At 40.8% G+C, this 16400-nt stretch overlaps 1 protein-coding gene across 1 annotated transcript in view; it reads right to left on the reverse strand.

Moving 5' to 3' along the window:
* Positions 1-16400, reverse strand: part of LOC136872247 (protein embryonic gonad) — a 171754-nt gene that overhangs the window by 50081 nt on the left and 105273 nt on the right. The window contains exon 2 of the mRNA XM_067146071.2: positions 7402-7479. Coding sequence (XP_067002172.2) covers positions 7402-7479 — 78 coding nt within the window. The remainder of the gene's footprint in view (positions 1-7401; positions 7480-16400) is intronic.

Here is a 16400-nt window from a genome sequence, read left to right on the forward strand (position 1 = left end):
TACTGTAGACCATCACATAGTTTTTGTTCAGGCTGAGCGATATCAAAGCATTAGAGGTCAAAGCTTTCAACACCTCTTTTTATGATAGCGTTTCCTCCTCATTCTTCAAGTGATCGTTTTTCTTCTCATTTCGAGAGTCACCTTCATTGCCTTCGTAATTCTTTCCGTGAATCAGTGATAAAGCGTCGGTTTCCTGATTTAAACCCGGCGAATGTAGTAGGATGTTTGAGGGCGGAAAGAAATCAATTCGACAAGATGTCAGCACGTAGAAGATCTCAAGCGACAGAGTTGGTGCTTGCGCGACAAAATTAATTAAAACTCAGCCCATATGATAGAGTAAAATACTACTACATGGCGTCGAATTAAAATACTTACACACGGAAGCTGAGGCCTTATTATTATTATTATTATTATTATTATTATTATTATTATTATTATTATTATTATTATTATTATTATTATTTTCCTGATATGTAACCACGTGTTTTGTAACGTATAAGAACAACCACGACAACCACCACCAACCTTCAGATAGGTCGTTACCATGACGACTTAACAATATAACACGTGAGTGAGACTCGCCGTTGAAGGACTTCGAGATCACTGTTACGCGTGCTTTACCACGTAAAAGCTTAATTTCCTGGAGAACAATTAGAGTAACAAAGAAAATGAATATGACCTCTTTTATAGAAGATTGAATTGCAAGTACACTTGATGGGCTTTATTTTGTGGCAGATCCAACTATTTGCACCTTAATTTGTTTTTTAGTGGATAAAACATGCACATGTTTAGCAAAGTAAGGGTGTATTCTGCCCGAAGGCAGGTCCGAACCTCCGCAGAGGTGTACCTGAGCCGGAGCTTACGTACGGTAAGGTGGCTAGTTCCTTTCCGCTCCTCCGTTCCCTTACCCGCCACCAACAGCGCGTGGTAACCCATCTCAATCTTGACCACGCCCAATGTTGCTTAACTTCGGAGATCTCACGGGATCCGGTGTTTCAAGACGGCTACGGCCTTTGGCGTATGTTTAGTAAATACCTAAATATTAATGGCCATCATTTTGAAATAGTAAATTATTGAAAAATCAAATTAAGCCTAAGTTTGAACTCGGTATATGAGATAGCAAGTTCCAGCTCAACTGGTCTTGCAGTTTTGACGTCATTGAGCGAGAAAAACCAGATACGTCATTTTAAGCGAGTGCGTGATCTTTTGCAAATATGCTCACATTATAATATATTTTCAAACCAATATTTTAAAATCAAATACAGTTAGCTATGTGATTTCTCTCTAAAAAGGTTTGTATACAAGTTCATGAAATTTCACCCAGCGGTTTATATGTGATATTGCCATTTTGCAAAGTAGACAGACAGACATCATTATTTTCATTTTTATGCAATGTTGAAAATCTATCCATCTTAACAATAATACTGTTCCATCATACTGATTTGGTAAAGACGCAAAGAAGCACTTCGTTCTCAAAGAATGTCTTGGATTCGAAACCCCATTAGGAAGTTTAAATATTTAGATACCGAGACTTCCACATTTATGCAGAGTTTCGTTCCGCCCTCAGTAGAGATGGGTACCAGGGTAATTCCTGGGGCAAAGATTGCAGAGCCTACATCTTGCCACCCTATCACTCTTAATGCCGAAGTTATGGATAATGGTAGTTTTACCTTCAACTTCTGATACAGGCCTTCATGGCCTGTCTGGATGTACCTCAACTAACTTACATTATTATTCGTATTATTATTTTTGTTATTATTATTGTTGTTGTTACCAAGAGGAGTGTCCGTGCGTGTTAACACGCTACGGATATGGATCCAAGCTATTAATTCGGGAGACTAGTGGCTTCGAACCCCACCGTCGGCTGTCCTGAGAATGGTTTTCTGTGGTTTACCATTTTCACTTCCAGGCAAATGCCAGAACAGTTCATAGTCATATGTCACATCCGATTCCTTCCACCATCTTACCCAATTTCATTCACCATCGTTTATTTCATTTTCACCGGCGCCTAAGCTGAGGTTGGCATCCGGAAGGACATCCGGCCGTAAAAACATGCCACATCATTTCAACCCACTCCATCCCCGACTCCGTATCAGGAAACGGAAGTAAGGGGTAGGGATGCATCATTGTTGTTATTTTGAAGCATGGCAAAATACAAGATTAGCTAATATTCCTATGATCGATGCGCCATTTTAAGACGTCTTGCAGGCAACCAAACTTTCTTGCAAAGTTCTTGCCGCGTCACAGTGAAGTTCATGATTGGTACATGAACTGGATTGTCTGATTGCACAATGCACAATGTTTGGATGGTAGAAGGTAAGCATCGTTATGCACGATGTATTAAAGTTACATTATTGGACTTATTGTACGAAACATACTATACCTTCACAAAATCTGCTTGAAAAATGGACTAAGGATCTACAAATTAAGAACGCAACAATAAGAGGCTGGCATTGTCAGAAGTATTTTCGTAGGCATTATGAATTTCATCCCAGAGGATAATTAATTTTTCATTGTCGTTGATGAAACTGCAATTTTAGAACAGTGCGATCACTGTAAATTGTAACATGGACCGCAAATGGTGATAAAAACAGCTGCAGAGGAAGTGTCACTGAGTTGTGGCGATAGCAATTACTCACGTCTGTTCTTTTCTGTGGAGGAGGATCTGATTGCAGAATAATTGAAGGTCTGACGGGTCGCAAAACATAGAAAACATCTGTGAATCTCTCACCTGTTCCTAGTTGGACACATCGTTCTTTAAGTGTGTTAACCTGAGGTCATCTCAACTCGGTCACGAAGAAGGTGGCATTGCCATTTCCACCCTTATTAGTGCAAATGGTTGAGATTTTGTCTGCGGTGGATAGCATTTTCTGCAGCTACTCATTCTTCACAGGATGCTACTATAACAATAAGTCATTATCTCGTTCTTTATATTTGAAGCAATTTCTGAACATCTGTAGGTTTTTAATGACGAATGAGTGAATTATACCCAACGTTTATGTCTTCAGAGGTATTAGTGCTAATGTAAATTTAATTTATATTTACCTCTAGCTTGTGAATTCTGTGACGGCCCAACGGTGTGGGGGTAGCATGCCACATCTTACTCGGAGGTCTCGGGCCTGATTTTCGGCTAGGTTAGAGATTTTTACCCAGATCTGAGGACTGGTTCGAGGTCCACTCAGCTAACGTGATTACAGTTGAGGAGCTATCTGATGGTCCCAGTCTAGAAACCAAGAATACCAGCCATGAGGATTTGTCGTGCCGACCACACGACACCCCGTAATCTGCAGGCTTTCGAGATGAGCAGCAGTCTCTTGGTAGGCCATGACCCTTCGGGCCTCTTGCGCCATGCAGTTTTATGAATTATGTAGCTTCTCTAAAATGTCACAAGGATATTGGCATTGCGGTCGTGTCTCCTTTTTGTAAAAATGTTTCAAATTTGTCTTGTTATAAGAATAATAATGTTACTGAATTTACGTCCCATTAACTAATTTTTTTTACAGCTTTTGGAGACGCCGAGGTGCCGGAATTTAGTCCCACATGAGTTGTATGTGCCATTAAATCTACTGACACACGGTTGACGTATGTGAGCAACTTCAAGTACTAACGGTCTGAGCCAGGATCAAACCTGCCAAGTTGGGTGTCGGAGGGCCAGCGCCTCAATCGCCTCAATCACGCAGTCAGACTATGTATCTTGTAAAAATGGAAATAATCGCATTATGTTTCAAAATCTGCTAGTAGCATAGCGATTCAAGTTTTATTTTCAAAACTTAGCAAGTTGAAATCTCATAAAAGAATGTATAGAATAGTATTCGCAACATTCATGGCGAAATTAAGATCTTAGCATTTTATCCTGTGTAAATCATTCCTTTTCTTCTTACCTCGTTCAGTTCTATACAAAAGCAGGATAATAACAGTAGTTTAAACTAAAGCTGTATTAGAGAACAGCCTGCCTCACATTTACCTTTAGCCATGTATTATACTGCATGTATAATACCACTACTACTAATAGTAATAATAATGGCGTGTGGCTTCCGGAGAGTCCTGGCGCAGATCTTTCGAGTTGACACCCATGGTAGACCTGCGCGTCTGTGAGGATGGGGTCCTGTCTATGATGTCTAATGTTACAGACGGCATACAAACATTCAATCCTCAAAACACAGAAAATAACCAATGGAGGCTAAAATCCCCAACGCGGCCTGAAATTAAACCCAAGGCCCACTCAACCGAAGGTCGGTGCACTGACCATTCAGCCAACGAGCCATGCATACAGCACGTGATAACATTTTTCCTCCTAGATACTTCTTCACATAACTGTCTTTTTTCCCGAACACTGTACGATCTTCTTTGTGTGACAGTTACGACCTGCTTTACTTCTTAACATGGTGCACAAAGTATTAATATTATCTTACGACGCACGTTCTGTAGACTAAGCATAAACGACTATGAACTCGTGCGAATTACTATGAACGTATGCTGCCTATAAAGTATACGAAACCGAGTGAGTTGGCCGTGTGGTTAGGGTCGCGTTGCTGTCAGCTTGCATCCGGGAGATAATGGGTTCGGCAGCCCTGAAGATAGTGTTCCGTGGTTTCCCTTTTTCACACCAGGAAAATGCTGGGGCTGTACATTAATTCAGGTCATAGCTCCTACCTTCCAAATCTAAGTCCTTTCCCATCCTTCCGTCGCCGTAAACCTTCGATCTGTTAGTGCGACGTTAGAAAGTAACAAAAAATTAGGGTGTATGAATAAAATATTCATTTTTCGGGACTAGAACTTCCGCAGTTCATATTACATTTTTTTGGTGTACTTATCTAATATCCATTTTTGATAGTGTAGTTTGATACCTCATTAAACCAACCAAGAACTGAAAGAACATTTCAGTATAATTTAGCCTACTATCTGTAAAACCGTTGCTACCAGTCCGAAGAACTGTAATTTAGACGCCTAAGGTCGCTAATGTAGCCATAGCAACACTTTAGCTGACTCTTAAACAAAATATGTCTTTTGTAACAACATATGTAGTTCTAAGCATATCGTTACATTTAAGCGTGTTTAAATTTAAATGAGCAACTAATAGGTGAAAACTGAGTCATTGTCCTTAACTTTTAAAACAACTTTCACGAATGCTGAAGATGGTTGCCTAGTTACACTTTCTCATAAAACAACAATCACCACCACCACTCACCATGTACTGGACGTTTAGAACTATAGCAGATTCATCCTATATTCCGCACTAGGCTGAGCCTCGTCTGGAAACACTGGTTTTGCCGTTAAAATTTTGCTTTGGTTACTTGATGCCTAAATATTATAATAATAATAATAATAATAATAATAATAATAATAATAATAATAATAATAATAATAATAATAATAATAATAATTCCATATGACTACTGCTACCCTTATGCAGCCCTTACATAGCAAACCTCATTTCGAGGGTAGGCTGCATGTGTTGTGCATAGAAAAACTGCTGTTTTGTGTGGTGGAGGAGAGTGGCGTATATGGTGAATGAGTTGTTGGGGACAGCAAAAACATCCAGTCTCTGAGTTACGTGTGGTAACCTTTTAAGACTGAAATACTTTAGTCCAATCGAGATTTTAACACGGGGCCCCAAGAACCGAAGGCCAAGACGTCGATCATTAAGCCATGAAGCCAGACGATAAATAGATATTAATTAATCATACTCTGAGACACTTTCCATGCAACTTACCGTGGCCGTTTATAGAAACAATATATAATACTGACACACAATAACACTTATGAAGCCATAGAAGTGACCTACGTTTCTTTTTATCTTTTCTCCACGTTTTAAACAGATGTGGCTAAGATACCTTTAATAGACAATCGCAGCATGCTCCACTATACGTTATGCACTCAGAATCATTCCTCAAATACGCGACGTTATATTTGATTCATGAGACATGAAATGAGATACTTCACGCATGGCATAATGCTGCTTTTTATTGCATAATTGGCGGTGTTGGTTTATTTGTGATGACAGTAAGCTGCTTAGTTTATGGCATGTAGATCTAAACGAAATAGCTACAGTATGAGTTATGAGGTATTGCTTATGAGTCTTTCTTCTTGCGTAGAATAGGGAACGTGATAGAATTGGTTCTGATTAGTTACATGATTCATTAATCCGAAATCGGCTTTATGTTTAGGATGATTGATAATGCGCTGCAAATTCGATCTTGTTATCTAACCAAGATGTCGGTAAATCAATCGCATTTGATTTCACTCTCCATTGAATTCCCTGAAATGGTGATCCATTTTTAAATAGTGAAAATGAAAGATTTAACAATGAAAATAATGAGAAATACAAAATATTAAACTATTTTCATGAGAATTTTAGTAATATGCAAAACAAAGTTCACGTTTCACCACTTGTTGTTTTCATTTTATATGGTCAAAACGAGTGGAAATCTCTGATTTCAATAATCGACTTCACTCTTGTGAAGACTCTAATATGTGCATTATTCTTGATAACTACCGGAGTGTGTAGTTCAGACGGTAGAGCGCTGGTTTTCTGATCTTGAAGTAAGCCTCGTGTCGGTAGACTTACCAGGACGTAAGAGGATATAAAACCATTAAGATTATTATTATTATTATTATTATTATTATTATTATTAATTGATAAAGTTTCGTAGGATGTTTTTTTTTTTTTTAAGTAAAGCAGATAATCTACACCACTGACTGCCAAAAGACTATTGTCGATAAACATGCTTACGTATAGCATACCTGTGGTTACATTTCTTAAATTTCAGAAATACGCACATTTTAAATAACATCAATTGCACAGTAAAATTATTTTCTTACAATTAAAACCTGTTGTTATAATGAAGTACCAAGGTGTGGTGTATGAAGACTTACTTCAAAAAATAATCTAATGCATTCACTGTCTTTTGCAATTCGTGTTGCGAATTTAGTAGCTAAGACGGTAAAGCGCTGGCCTTTCAGTTTACTTTGTAGTAGTCACAATAATCCTGTGCTGCTCCATGGATAAATGGTTACTGTGCTCGCCTTTGGTCACAGGAATCCCAGGTTCGATTCCAGGCAGCTACAGCAATTTTAACCATAATTGGTTAATTCCGCTGGCACGAGACTGGGTGCATGTGTCATATTCGTCTTTCTCCAGACGTTACATAGTTCAAGTCGTGTAGCCTTATGCTTGCATTCGGAAAATAGTTGGTTCGAACATTATCGTCAGGTGCCATGAAGGTAGTTTTCCGCCATTTCTCACGTCAGATTTCGACAAATGCTGAAGTGGCAGTGATTGTTGCTTTAACAAGATTGCCAATCCCTCTTACTGAGATGAATTTACCTGTTATTCCTTCTTTTGCAGCACTTATTCTTAAATAAACTGATAACTATTACTTGTAACTGCCTAGTACTCACCTTACAGCCCTCACAAGTGAAGGCCCCGAAGTGGAACCCAGCCGCCGGCTCTCCGCACACTTTACACTGCTGGTTCATCTGAAAGCAATAATTAACATAATTACACTATAGCTCCATGTAATGCCATAAGAACCCATCATTATCATCATGTTAACAGCTAGCGCATGTTGAATAATGCAAATAAGCTGAAAAGGCAAGTGTTAAGTCAAGCATAACGCTGGGAATATTTAACCTCGTTGGTTGCACCTCAATTGGCCTGACTCCTTGGCTTTCAGTTCAGAGGGCCCGGGTTCGATTTTCAGCCCGACCGTGAGGTTAATTACTCCGCTGGCTCAGCGGCTGGGTGGTCGTGTTCGTCTTAATGAATTTCTCTCCTTCCACATACGACACATACACACTGGATACCGTGAGATCTGCGAAGTTAAGCAACATTGGGCGTGGTCAACAAGTGGATGAGTTGCCACGCGTTGTTGGTGGGGGTAAGGGAATGGAGGAGCGGAAAGGAACTGGCCACCCTGCCGTACGTAAACTCCCGCTCAGGCAATCCTCTGCAGAGGTTCGGACCTGCCTTCGGGCAGCATGCACCCTTACCTTACCTTACCTTACCTTACCTTACCTTACCTTACCTTACCTCACATACAACACACGATACTAACAACCACAGCAGAACTACGGAGTAGTGAATATACCCCTCCATATAGTGTTGGCGTCAGAAAGAACCTCCAGCTGTATAAATGGGCCAAAGCCACATCAAGTGTCAACTTCAATAAAATAAGGTAAGAGATCACGAAGAAGTAAGCTGAAGTCTATCGGCCCCACCAACCACGTGCACGAAGGAAAACAAAGAGCTTAATTCTGACACTACTGTATGTCAATAAATAATCAGCCGCTAGCCTGGATGAGTTGTTTGGACCGTAGAACGTTCGCCTTCCAAGCTCAAATTGGTGCGTATGATTTCTGTTCAATACAGTGGTATTTGGAGGTACTCAAGTGTGAATAATATTTTTACGTCCCACTAACTACTTTTTAACGGTTTTCGGAGACGCCGAGGTGCCGGAATTTAGTCCCGCAGGAGTTATTTTACGTGCCAGTATATCTCCCGACACGAGGTATTTGAGCACCTCCAAATACCACCGGACTGAGCCAGGATCGAACGCGCCAAGTTGGGGTGAGGTGGCCAGTTCCTCAACCGTCTGAGTCACTCAGCCCCGCACTCAAGTATGACAGCCTCATGCCGGTAGATTTACCGATATGGAAAAGAACTCCTGCTTATCAAAATTACGTAACTTGAGCTTCTCCAAAAACCGTAAAACGTAAAACATATAATATTATCTAACAAATAAGAGAAACGTCATTAAGGATCACCGAAATCCCTGGAGGAGCAGATAGTAGTGATTAGTGACTGTGGGAGAGAGAGAGAGAGAGAGAGAGAGGGACGGACTGCCCAAATGAGGCCGTAAAGATTTGTTCGGTTCGCACAGAAGAACGTGAGTTCGATTCACCGTCGGGGAGTCAAGAGATTAAGAAAGAAGGTGCACATGTCGCGGAGTTTTTTTTAAGGGCCTTGGCCTGCCCAGCGACCGCTGCTCAGCCCGAAGGCCTGCAGATTACGAGGGGTCGTGTGGTCAGCCACTGAGGCCGAAAGAAAACTATACCTTGAAAGGTAGATATTCAAACTACGATTACTTCACAAACTTCTGGGTCTTGATTTTTTTTTTTTTTTTTTTTTTTTTTTGCTAGGGGCTTTACGTCGCACCGACACAGATAGGTCTTATGGCGACGAAGGGTCTTGATTTAAGAGGATCTCTAGGCTAATAGAGAGACGAGCGGCTCGACATCACATCAATTTAATGAGAATGTGCGCCACGAACGCTAGTGATTTGCTCTCTTTCCAGATTGTGGTTAACACATTACAAAACTGTCCTCGTATGCTGCACGAATCGTAACTCCAGCAACTCCTTTCAGAGCACAACTGCATACTCTATTACCCTCACGTACTGAACAGAGTATTCCATATTAAACTAACACACAGTCTGTCCACAAAGTAAAGGCAGCCATTCCATTGAATATCATGCTGAATATTTCTTCATAGCAATAAAATCAATTTTAAACACACCCACAAACACTGTACTTCAGGATATACTGTCTTACTATGATATTTTGACTTCAACGCTGACGCCCATTACTTAAAATTATCTTCTACTTCTCCGTCCACCTTACCCACGCCGTGATGCGGACACAGGTGAGAATATATTGCGCATGTGGATACGGTTTAGTTTTACGGCCAGTTGCCCTTCTTGACGCCAACCCTGTGTGAAGGCACGTGTTCTTTTATTACATGTCTCCAGTTGTGTGTCAGTTTCGTGTGCTGTATGTGTATAAACGATGTGTATCAAGACAAACACAATACCAAGTCTTCGAACTAGCGGAATCATCCAGACATGGCTAGTATCCCCGAGCTTACCGAGAACTGAACCCGAGACCATATGAACTGAAGGCTACTACGCCGTCCATTCAGGTAACTGGCCTATTATGTATACAATACTTATTACAAGGAATTACATCTTTCTCACAACTATCGTTAATGTAAAGAAATTACCACGATGGCGTTCTTTCGGCCACTTTTCGAACCATCAGTCTCAGCTACTGAGCCCCCAAACCAAGAACATTTGACATTATTTTGTGTCCGTTACCACCATTGTGCTTAATAAGACGTACTGTGTTCTGAACATGTGTATCACTTGAACAAGTTTGTTATGCAATACCGTTTATGGCACGATATCATACAATGTAGTGATAAGCAGATATGAATCGTGTAGTTTCAAAAAACCCTATCTCCAATTTTCACGAAAATGGAGATTAAGATTGATTTGATTTTGCTGTGGGCATGTCCACCGCTGTATACTAATAGTACGCATCAAAACCCGCTCTAACAGTTCGAAATTCAATGCCAAGGTACGGGGTTATTTTCATATTCCGCCATCTCCAACGCCTTGCGCTCGGCGATAGATAACATAACCCGCCATCTCCGCCGGCCAATAGGAAGGCAATACGTAACCATGTGTTAGGCGCGTGAGGAGCTCTTGGCGCGACAGTGAGGAAGCATTTGTGTTGACACAGTGTCGTGTATTGTCTATTACTAATGGATTCACCTCATAAATGTATTGAGAAGTGTAGCCCTGGCAAGGGTAGGAAGAAATTATGTAACGAACAGCAGTGGAAATGCAAGGAAGCAAAAATATCAAGGTATGTTTTCTTATAGTAACATTATGTTATTACGTTCCTCTCTTGTGAGCATAATTGTAGAACTGTATCAGAAACTGCACTTTTAGAATAAGCTTTAGAAAACATGTATTGCTGCATGAAGTCGGCGCGCGGTGTTGTGCCGGATCGGTCGTTCTCCTGTCACAAAAATGGCCGCAGTTCGAATCTCAGCCAGTGCACGTTCGATTCCTGAAAGCCCGTATCATTATGGCTTTGTGCGGCTTCTGATATTAGATTCTATGGTCACGTTGAGAAGCGAACTTCCCTTTCATTTTCGATGCAGGCCATTCATAAATACCAATGATATTTTAGTAAACATACATATTCTCGTAAGTGAAAAGGGTATTTATTACACAGGTACTCCTCGGCTGGACCTCCTGTCACACCAATGTGCGGCCATAAATCCAAGGCCTACCAGTGCGGAGATATTTCTTTGTTGGATGTGAAGTTTCATTCGGTATTCTACTCTACAGCATCAAAACTGCAGCAGGATAGTTTCATTATCAAGCATGTTTCTTGCATACCAGTGGCGAGACGCAGGCCGGGTAACAGTATCAGGTCCGGAAAAGCTCACACATTCAAGTATACTATTCGGAAACGGGATGGAACGATGGCACCAGTTTGCCGAGAAGCATTTATGGGAGCTCTCCTATTGAAGAAGGACAGAATTCAAGGGGTACTAAAGCGTCATTTTGAATCTGGGGGAATGCCTGTGGAGAGAAGAGGGGGAGACAGAAGAAGCTATGCCAGTAAACCAAAACGTGAGCCCATCTGTAAATTTATTGAATCGTTTCGTGCTAAAGAGCCGCACTACTGCCGTACCAAGTCAGCGGCACGTATGTACCTGCCATGTGAACTAAATATCAAAGAAATGTGGAGACAATAAAATACCACTGTTGAACCTGAATTGCAGGCAAAGCACGCCTTCTTCAGGAAGATCTTGAATCGTAACTATAATATTGGTTTCGGAAGTCCGAAGACTGATGATTGCTCAACTTGCTCACAACTTGACGAGGAACTAAAAAATTGCACATCAGAACATGCAAAAGTTGCCCTGCAGACCAAGAAATGAGTCCACAAGTTAAAATACAGTGCATTCTACGAATATTTAAGAGAAGAAGATGAGTCTATTCAGTCTGTTTCCTTTGATTGTCAGAAGAACATGCTATTGCCCAAGCTAAATGACCAAAGTGCTTACTTCAGCAGGCAAATAAATGTGTACAACTTCACTGTAGTGTTTGGAAGCTCTAAGACGTCACTGACGCACGAAAATGTGATGATCTATTCATGGAATGAAGCTGACTTTCGTAGAGGTGCAAATGAAATTGCAAGTTGTTTGTTTCATGCTCTCAACAGCATTGATCTATCACAAAAAAACTGTACGCCTATTTGCAGATGGATGCGGCGGACAAAATAAAAACAGTATTCTTGTGGGTATGGTTAGTAAGTGGCTTCTATATATGCACCAGTGAATATGAAAGAAGTTGAAATTTACTTTCCTGTAGTTGGTCATTCGTTTTTACCACCCGACAGGGTGTTTGCACGTATAGAAAAAGTTGTTCGAAAAAGAGAAGTTATCCTTAAGCCAGAGGTATACAACAATATTTTCAGTGGACATGGGAAGCTTCTCCAGCCTGGTTGTGAAGTACCAATATTTGACTAAGACTGCTGTTCGACATGTTTTGAAACCTGTCGGCTCGTGGCATTTTCAGTTCAGTCCTGCGAAAAGAATTTGTCTAAAAAGGAAGAAAGCAATATATTGGTACAAGGGGAAGTTGCTTACCGTTGCACATTTGGCCAGCCAAAGAGTGTGTTAAAGAGAGGCAAAACCTTTTCTGTACTGGTTCCACAGTTAATCGAAAAAGGCAATGTTCCATTAAAAAATGCAAAAGTGAAGGATGTGTGCAGATTGGTTGAGAAACATTATGGGGCTAGATGGAGGGAGCTTCCAGATCTCCAGTTTTATGTTTCGCTGGAAACACGACAGGCTGAACATCGTTGCAGTATCACAGAAGAGCAAGAGGAAGAAGAATACTGTGACCAAGAGATGATTCCGTATCCTTGTTGTATTAGATTGCAATAATATTATGTTTTTATTCTTCAGAGACAAAACCATTCCATCTCAATGAACATTTAAACATTTAAACATTTTATACTGTATTTCATGTTTTCAATTCGTTTTACATCTCAGTGTGCTACATAGATGTTAGTAAGTGAAGTAAACAAAGTTTCTTTGAGCATTAGACAGTAAGGGTATGTTTGCAATATGCATGTTTACTTTCAAACCCCGCCATGTCCACCTGTGACATTCAAAACCCCCTATGTTCTAGATAAATATTGCCCTAGTACAAAAATGTAGAGATGAAATTGCATAAATTTTGTGTATTTTGATCAATATGAGCTAATTAAAGCAAAAGTAAAGAAAATGTTAAAAAGGAGTGTAAAATGCAGTCATGGCAGTTTTTTGCCCTTCCTGAAAAATTTATTTTCTTGGAGATAGGGGTTTTTGAAACTACACGACTCATATTTTAATAGTAGCATGCATGAAACACGACCTGCTGAATTGTGAGCGATATATACATTTGTTGATGTACATGCTAAGTTTATTTTCTCGTATATTTCAACCAAGATAATAGTTGAGAGAATTTCATTGATGAACTTTGTAAATAATATAGTTATAGTGAAATATAACTTTAACCTGGTAAACTGCGCTAGAGTTCCGTGATTGGTAAGTGTTTTGCAAACGATCAGTTCCTCATAATATTTTACAGTAAAGATGATTTTATAATGCACTTTATACAAAATATTTATTGAGTGAGTCGTATCTGTGCTTGGACGTATACAAATTGCATTACTTGTTATGGAGAGTTAATCATCATATAAAAAAAGCTCGTCTCATAATATTATGGCTTTCAGCATACAATTACTCTTTCATATCATATTTTCGCTCCTTCTGTGGAGCACTGGTAGAGTGTCGACCTCCATATTACAAGATCGTGGGTTCAAGCCCGGCAGAGGTAGTCAGATTTCTGAAGGGCGGTATAGAGTTAATTCGATACTCCATGTCGTACAATATTTGCATGCAAAAGGCCACTGGTGACATACACTGAAGAAAATGGAAATTGCAACACCCAGAAGGAGTGGTGCTAAATTGCTGCAATTGAATATGCAGGACGTGTGTTCGGTTGTGATTCGATGATTACACTTTCAAGTCCCTCTGACCGCAAGTTTGGACGAAAATCAATACAGGATGTGCCCACCACGAGCTGCAATACATTGATGAATTCGTCGAGGCATGGAGTCAATAAGGCCCTGGATCGCTTCCTGAGGAATTATGGACCATGCTTGCTGCACTGCACAGGTCAGTTGTTCCAGAGTTGTGGGTGGCTAAGGACGGTTGGCCAGTTGTCGACCCATCATGTTCCACACATGCTAAATAGGACTGAGGTCCGGGGATGTGGCGGGCCATTCTAAGGTTATGATGTCGTGGAGAGTTTCTCTGGAAATGCGTGCAGTGTGAACCTGGGCATTGTCCTGTTTAAACATCCCATTAGCAATGTTCGCCATCATAGGGACAACCACTGGAATGAGTACCCTATCAACGTACTGTCGAGCAGTCATAGTGCCCTCAACAAGCACTAATTGTGATTTCACATTAAAGCCAATAGCTCCCCAGACCATAATGCTGTGTGCCTCTCGACAATACGATCTGGGCGGCCCCTCTCCCCGGTACGTCGGCGCACACGATTCCGGCGATCACTGCGGGCAAGACAGAAGCGCGATTCGTCACTAAAGACGACCCTATGCCATTCGTCGACCCACGTCGATCTTTCTCGACACCAGGCCAGCCTTACACGTTGCTGTTGTGGGGTCAATGGAACACCTTCTGCAGGGACACGGGCTCGTAAGCCAGCTGCACGCAGGCGATTACCAACTGTTTGTTGTGTAACGTGGGGTGCCACAGCTGCTCGAATTTGCGCTGCTGGTGCATGGGGTTCCATCCGGGCCATCCGAATGATGCGGCGATCCTCTCTCACAGTTGTTCGTCGCGCTGGGCCTGTGCCACGTCTACGAGTGTGGGTACCTTCATTTGACCACTGCTGCCATACACGTTGTACCATAGATGCCTGTCGGGCAACACGTGCAGCGACAGTCCTCAGCGATAATCCAGCCTCACACAGCCAAATTAACCGAGCTCTCTCAAACGGCGGCAGTTATTGATAACGTGCTCTTCTCTGTCGTCGAGGCATTTTTGACGGGGAACACTTCACTGCACAGACTGCAAGTCAACTACGCTACACCAGTGTCCGTATACTAGAGTTGATTCTTCCGCGACCAATCACGTGGGGAGACCTGTAGCAACAATCCAATTGTCTGAAACTTTGATCGTTTACATACCTACAAGATATCGTTCCATATCTTGAAAATCAACACAAACGACCAATGCCTTCATGGTGTTGCAATTTCCATTTTTGTAAAGTGTATTTAGTGTTTACCGGACAAAATTAATTAATACATCGCCCACCAGAGGTCCAGTTTTCTCTGCTATGTGGTACAGTAAAACGTCAAAATTTACACGCAGGCGGCTTAATTGGCATTACTAATTAAAATGTCTGCACATGGTGGCTCAGGTCATATTATTATTAGTATTATTATTATTACTATTATTATTATTATTATTATTATTATCATAGTTATATCATACATTTCATGATGTCCTATGTTTCCTCAGTTTAAGCATTACAGTGCCTTATGTAACTGGAATCATTTACATCTCCCCGAAACACTATTCAGATCATACCTTAATAATCACGCGGGTAATTATGTGAAACAGTGCTTTCAGTACGCATGCAATTATATATTAACATTTCCCATCGCAGTTAATGCCATGACCAGTAACAAAGCAAAGCCTTACCTGAACATGCCACGAAGGTCCTTGGAGGAGTGGAAGGTAAAAATTCCCAGGATTTATAATCTCGGCACTAAGCTCTATGCTCGTCTACATTATTTGTCCCAGGAATGAACATGGTACACTTTTTTGGTTTAGACACAACTGTACTTCACAGGCGGGAGTGTAGAGATAATTGTTTAATACCCTATAACATGTTATATAACGCTTGAAAAGCCTGAGCAAGTAGGTTACTAAATATGGTTTTAAGAAATAGAATACAACTTTACTTCGATATGAGGACCTACAAGAAATATTACGTCCATCCTTCCTTATCTCAGTGATCTCTGAATTAAAGCATTTAGAGGAATTTTGATTGAAACATATCAATTAATCTTATTATTAACGCCAGGCTGAGTGGATCAGACGTTTGAGGCGATGGCCTTCTGACCCCAGGTTCGATCCTGTCTCAGTCCGGTGGTATTTGAAGGTGCTCAAATACGTCAGTCTCGTGTCGGTAGATTTATTGGCACGTAAAAGAATCCCTGCGGGACTAAATTCCAGCAACTCGGCGTCTCCAAAAACCGTTAAAGTAGTTACTGTAGAAGACTTCCTCGCGAAAAGTAGAGGTTTTCTTCTGAAACGTTGTTTTCTTGACACGGCATCTACCCAAAAGCTCATATCATGTCTAGTTAGTGAGACTTTCAACCAATAACATTATTATTATTATCTTAATGTTAACCGTGAATAACTATGTTTATCTCCAGGTTTGTTTACTAAGCAGCTTTCTCATCGAGCTGCTTAGCCGTGGTGGCAATCTTGGTTTATTCGGGAGAACGTTAGTTAG

The sequence above is a fragment of the Anabrus simplex genome, chromosome 4 (genome assembly GCF_040414725.1).
Source record: "Anabrus simplex isolate iqAnaSimp1 chromosome 4, ASM4041472v1, whole genome shotgun sequence".
Classification (NCBI taxonomy): Eukaryota; Metazoa; Arthropoda; class Insecta; order Orthoptera; family Tettigoniidae; genus Anabrus; species Anabrus simplex.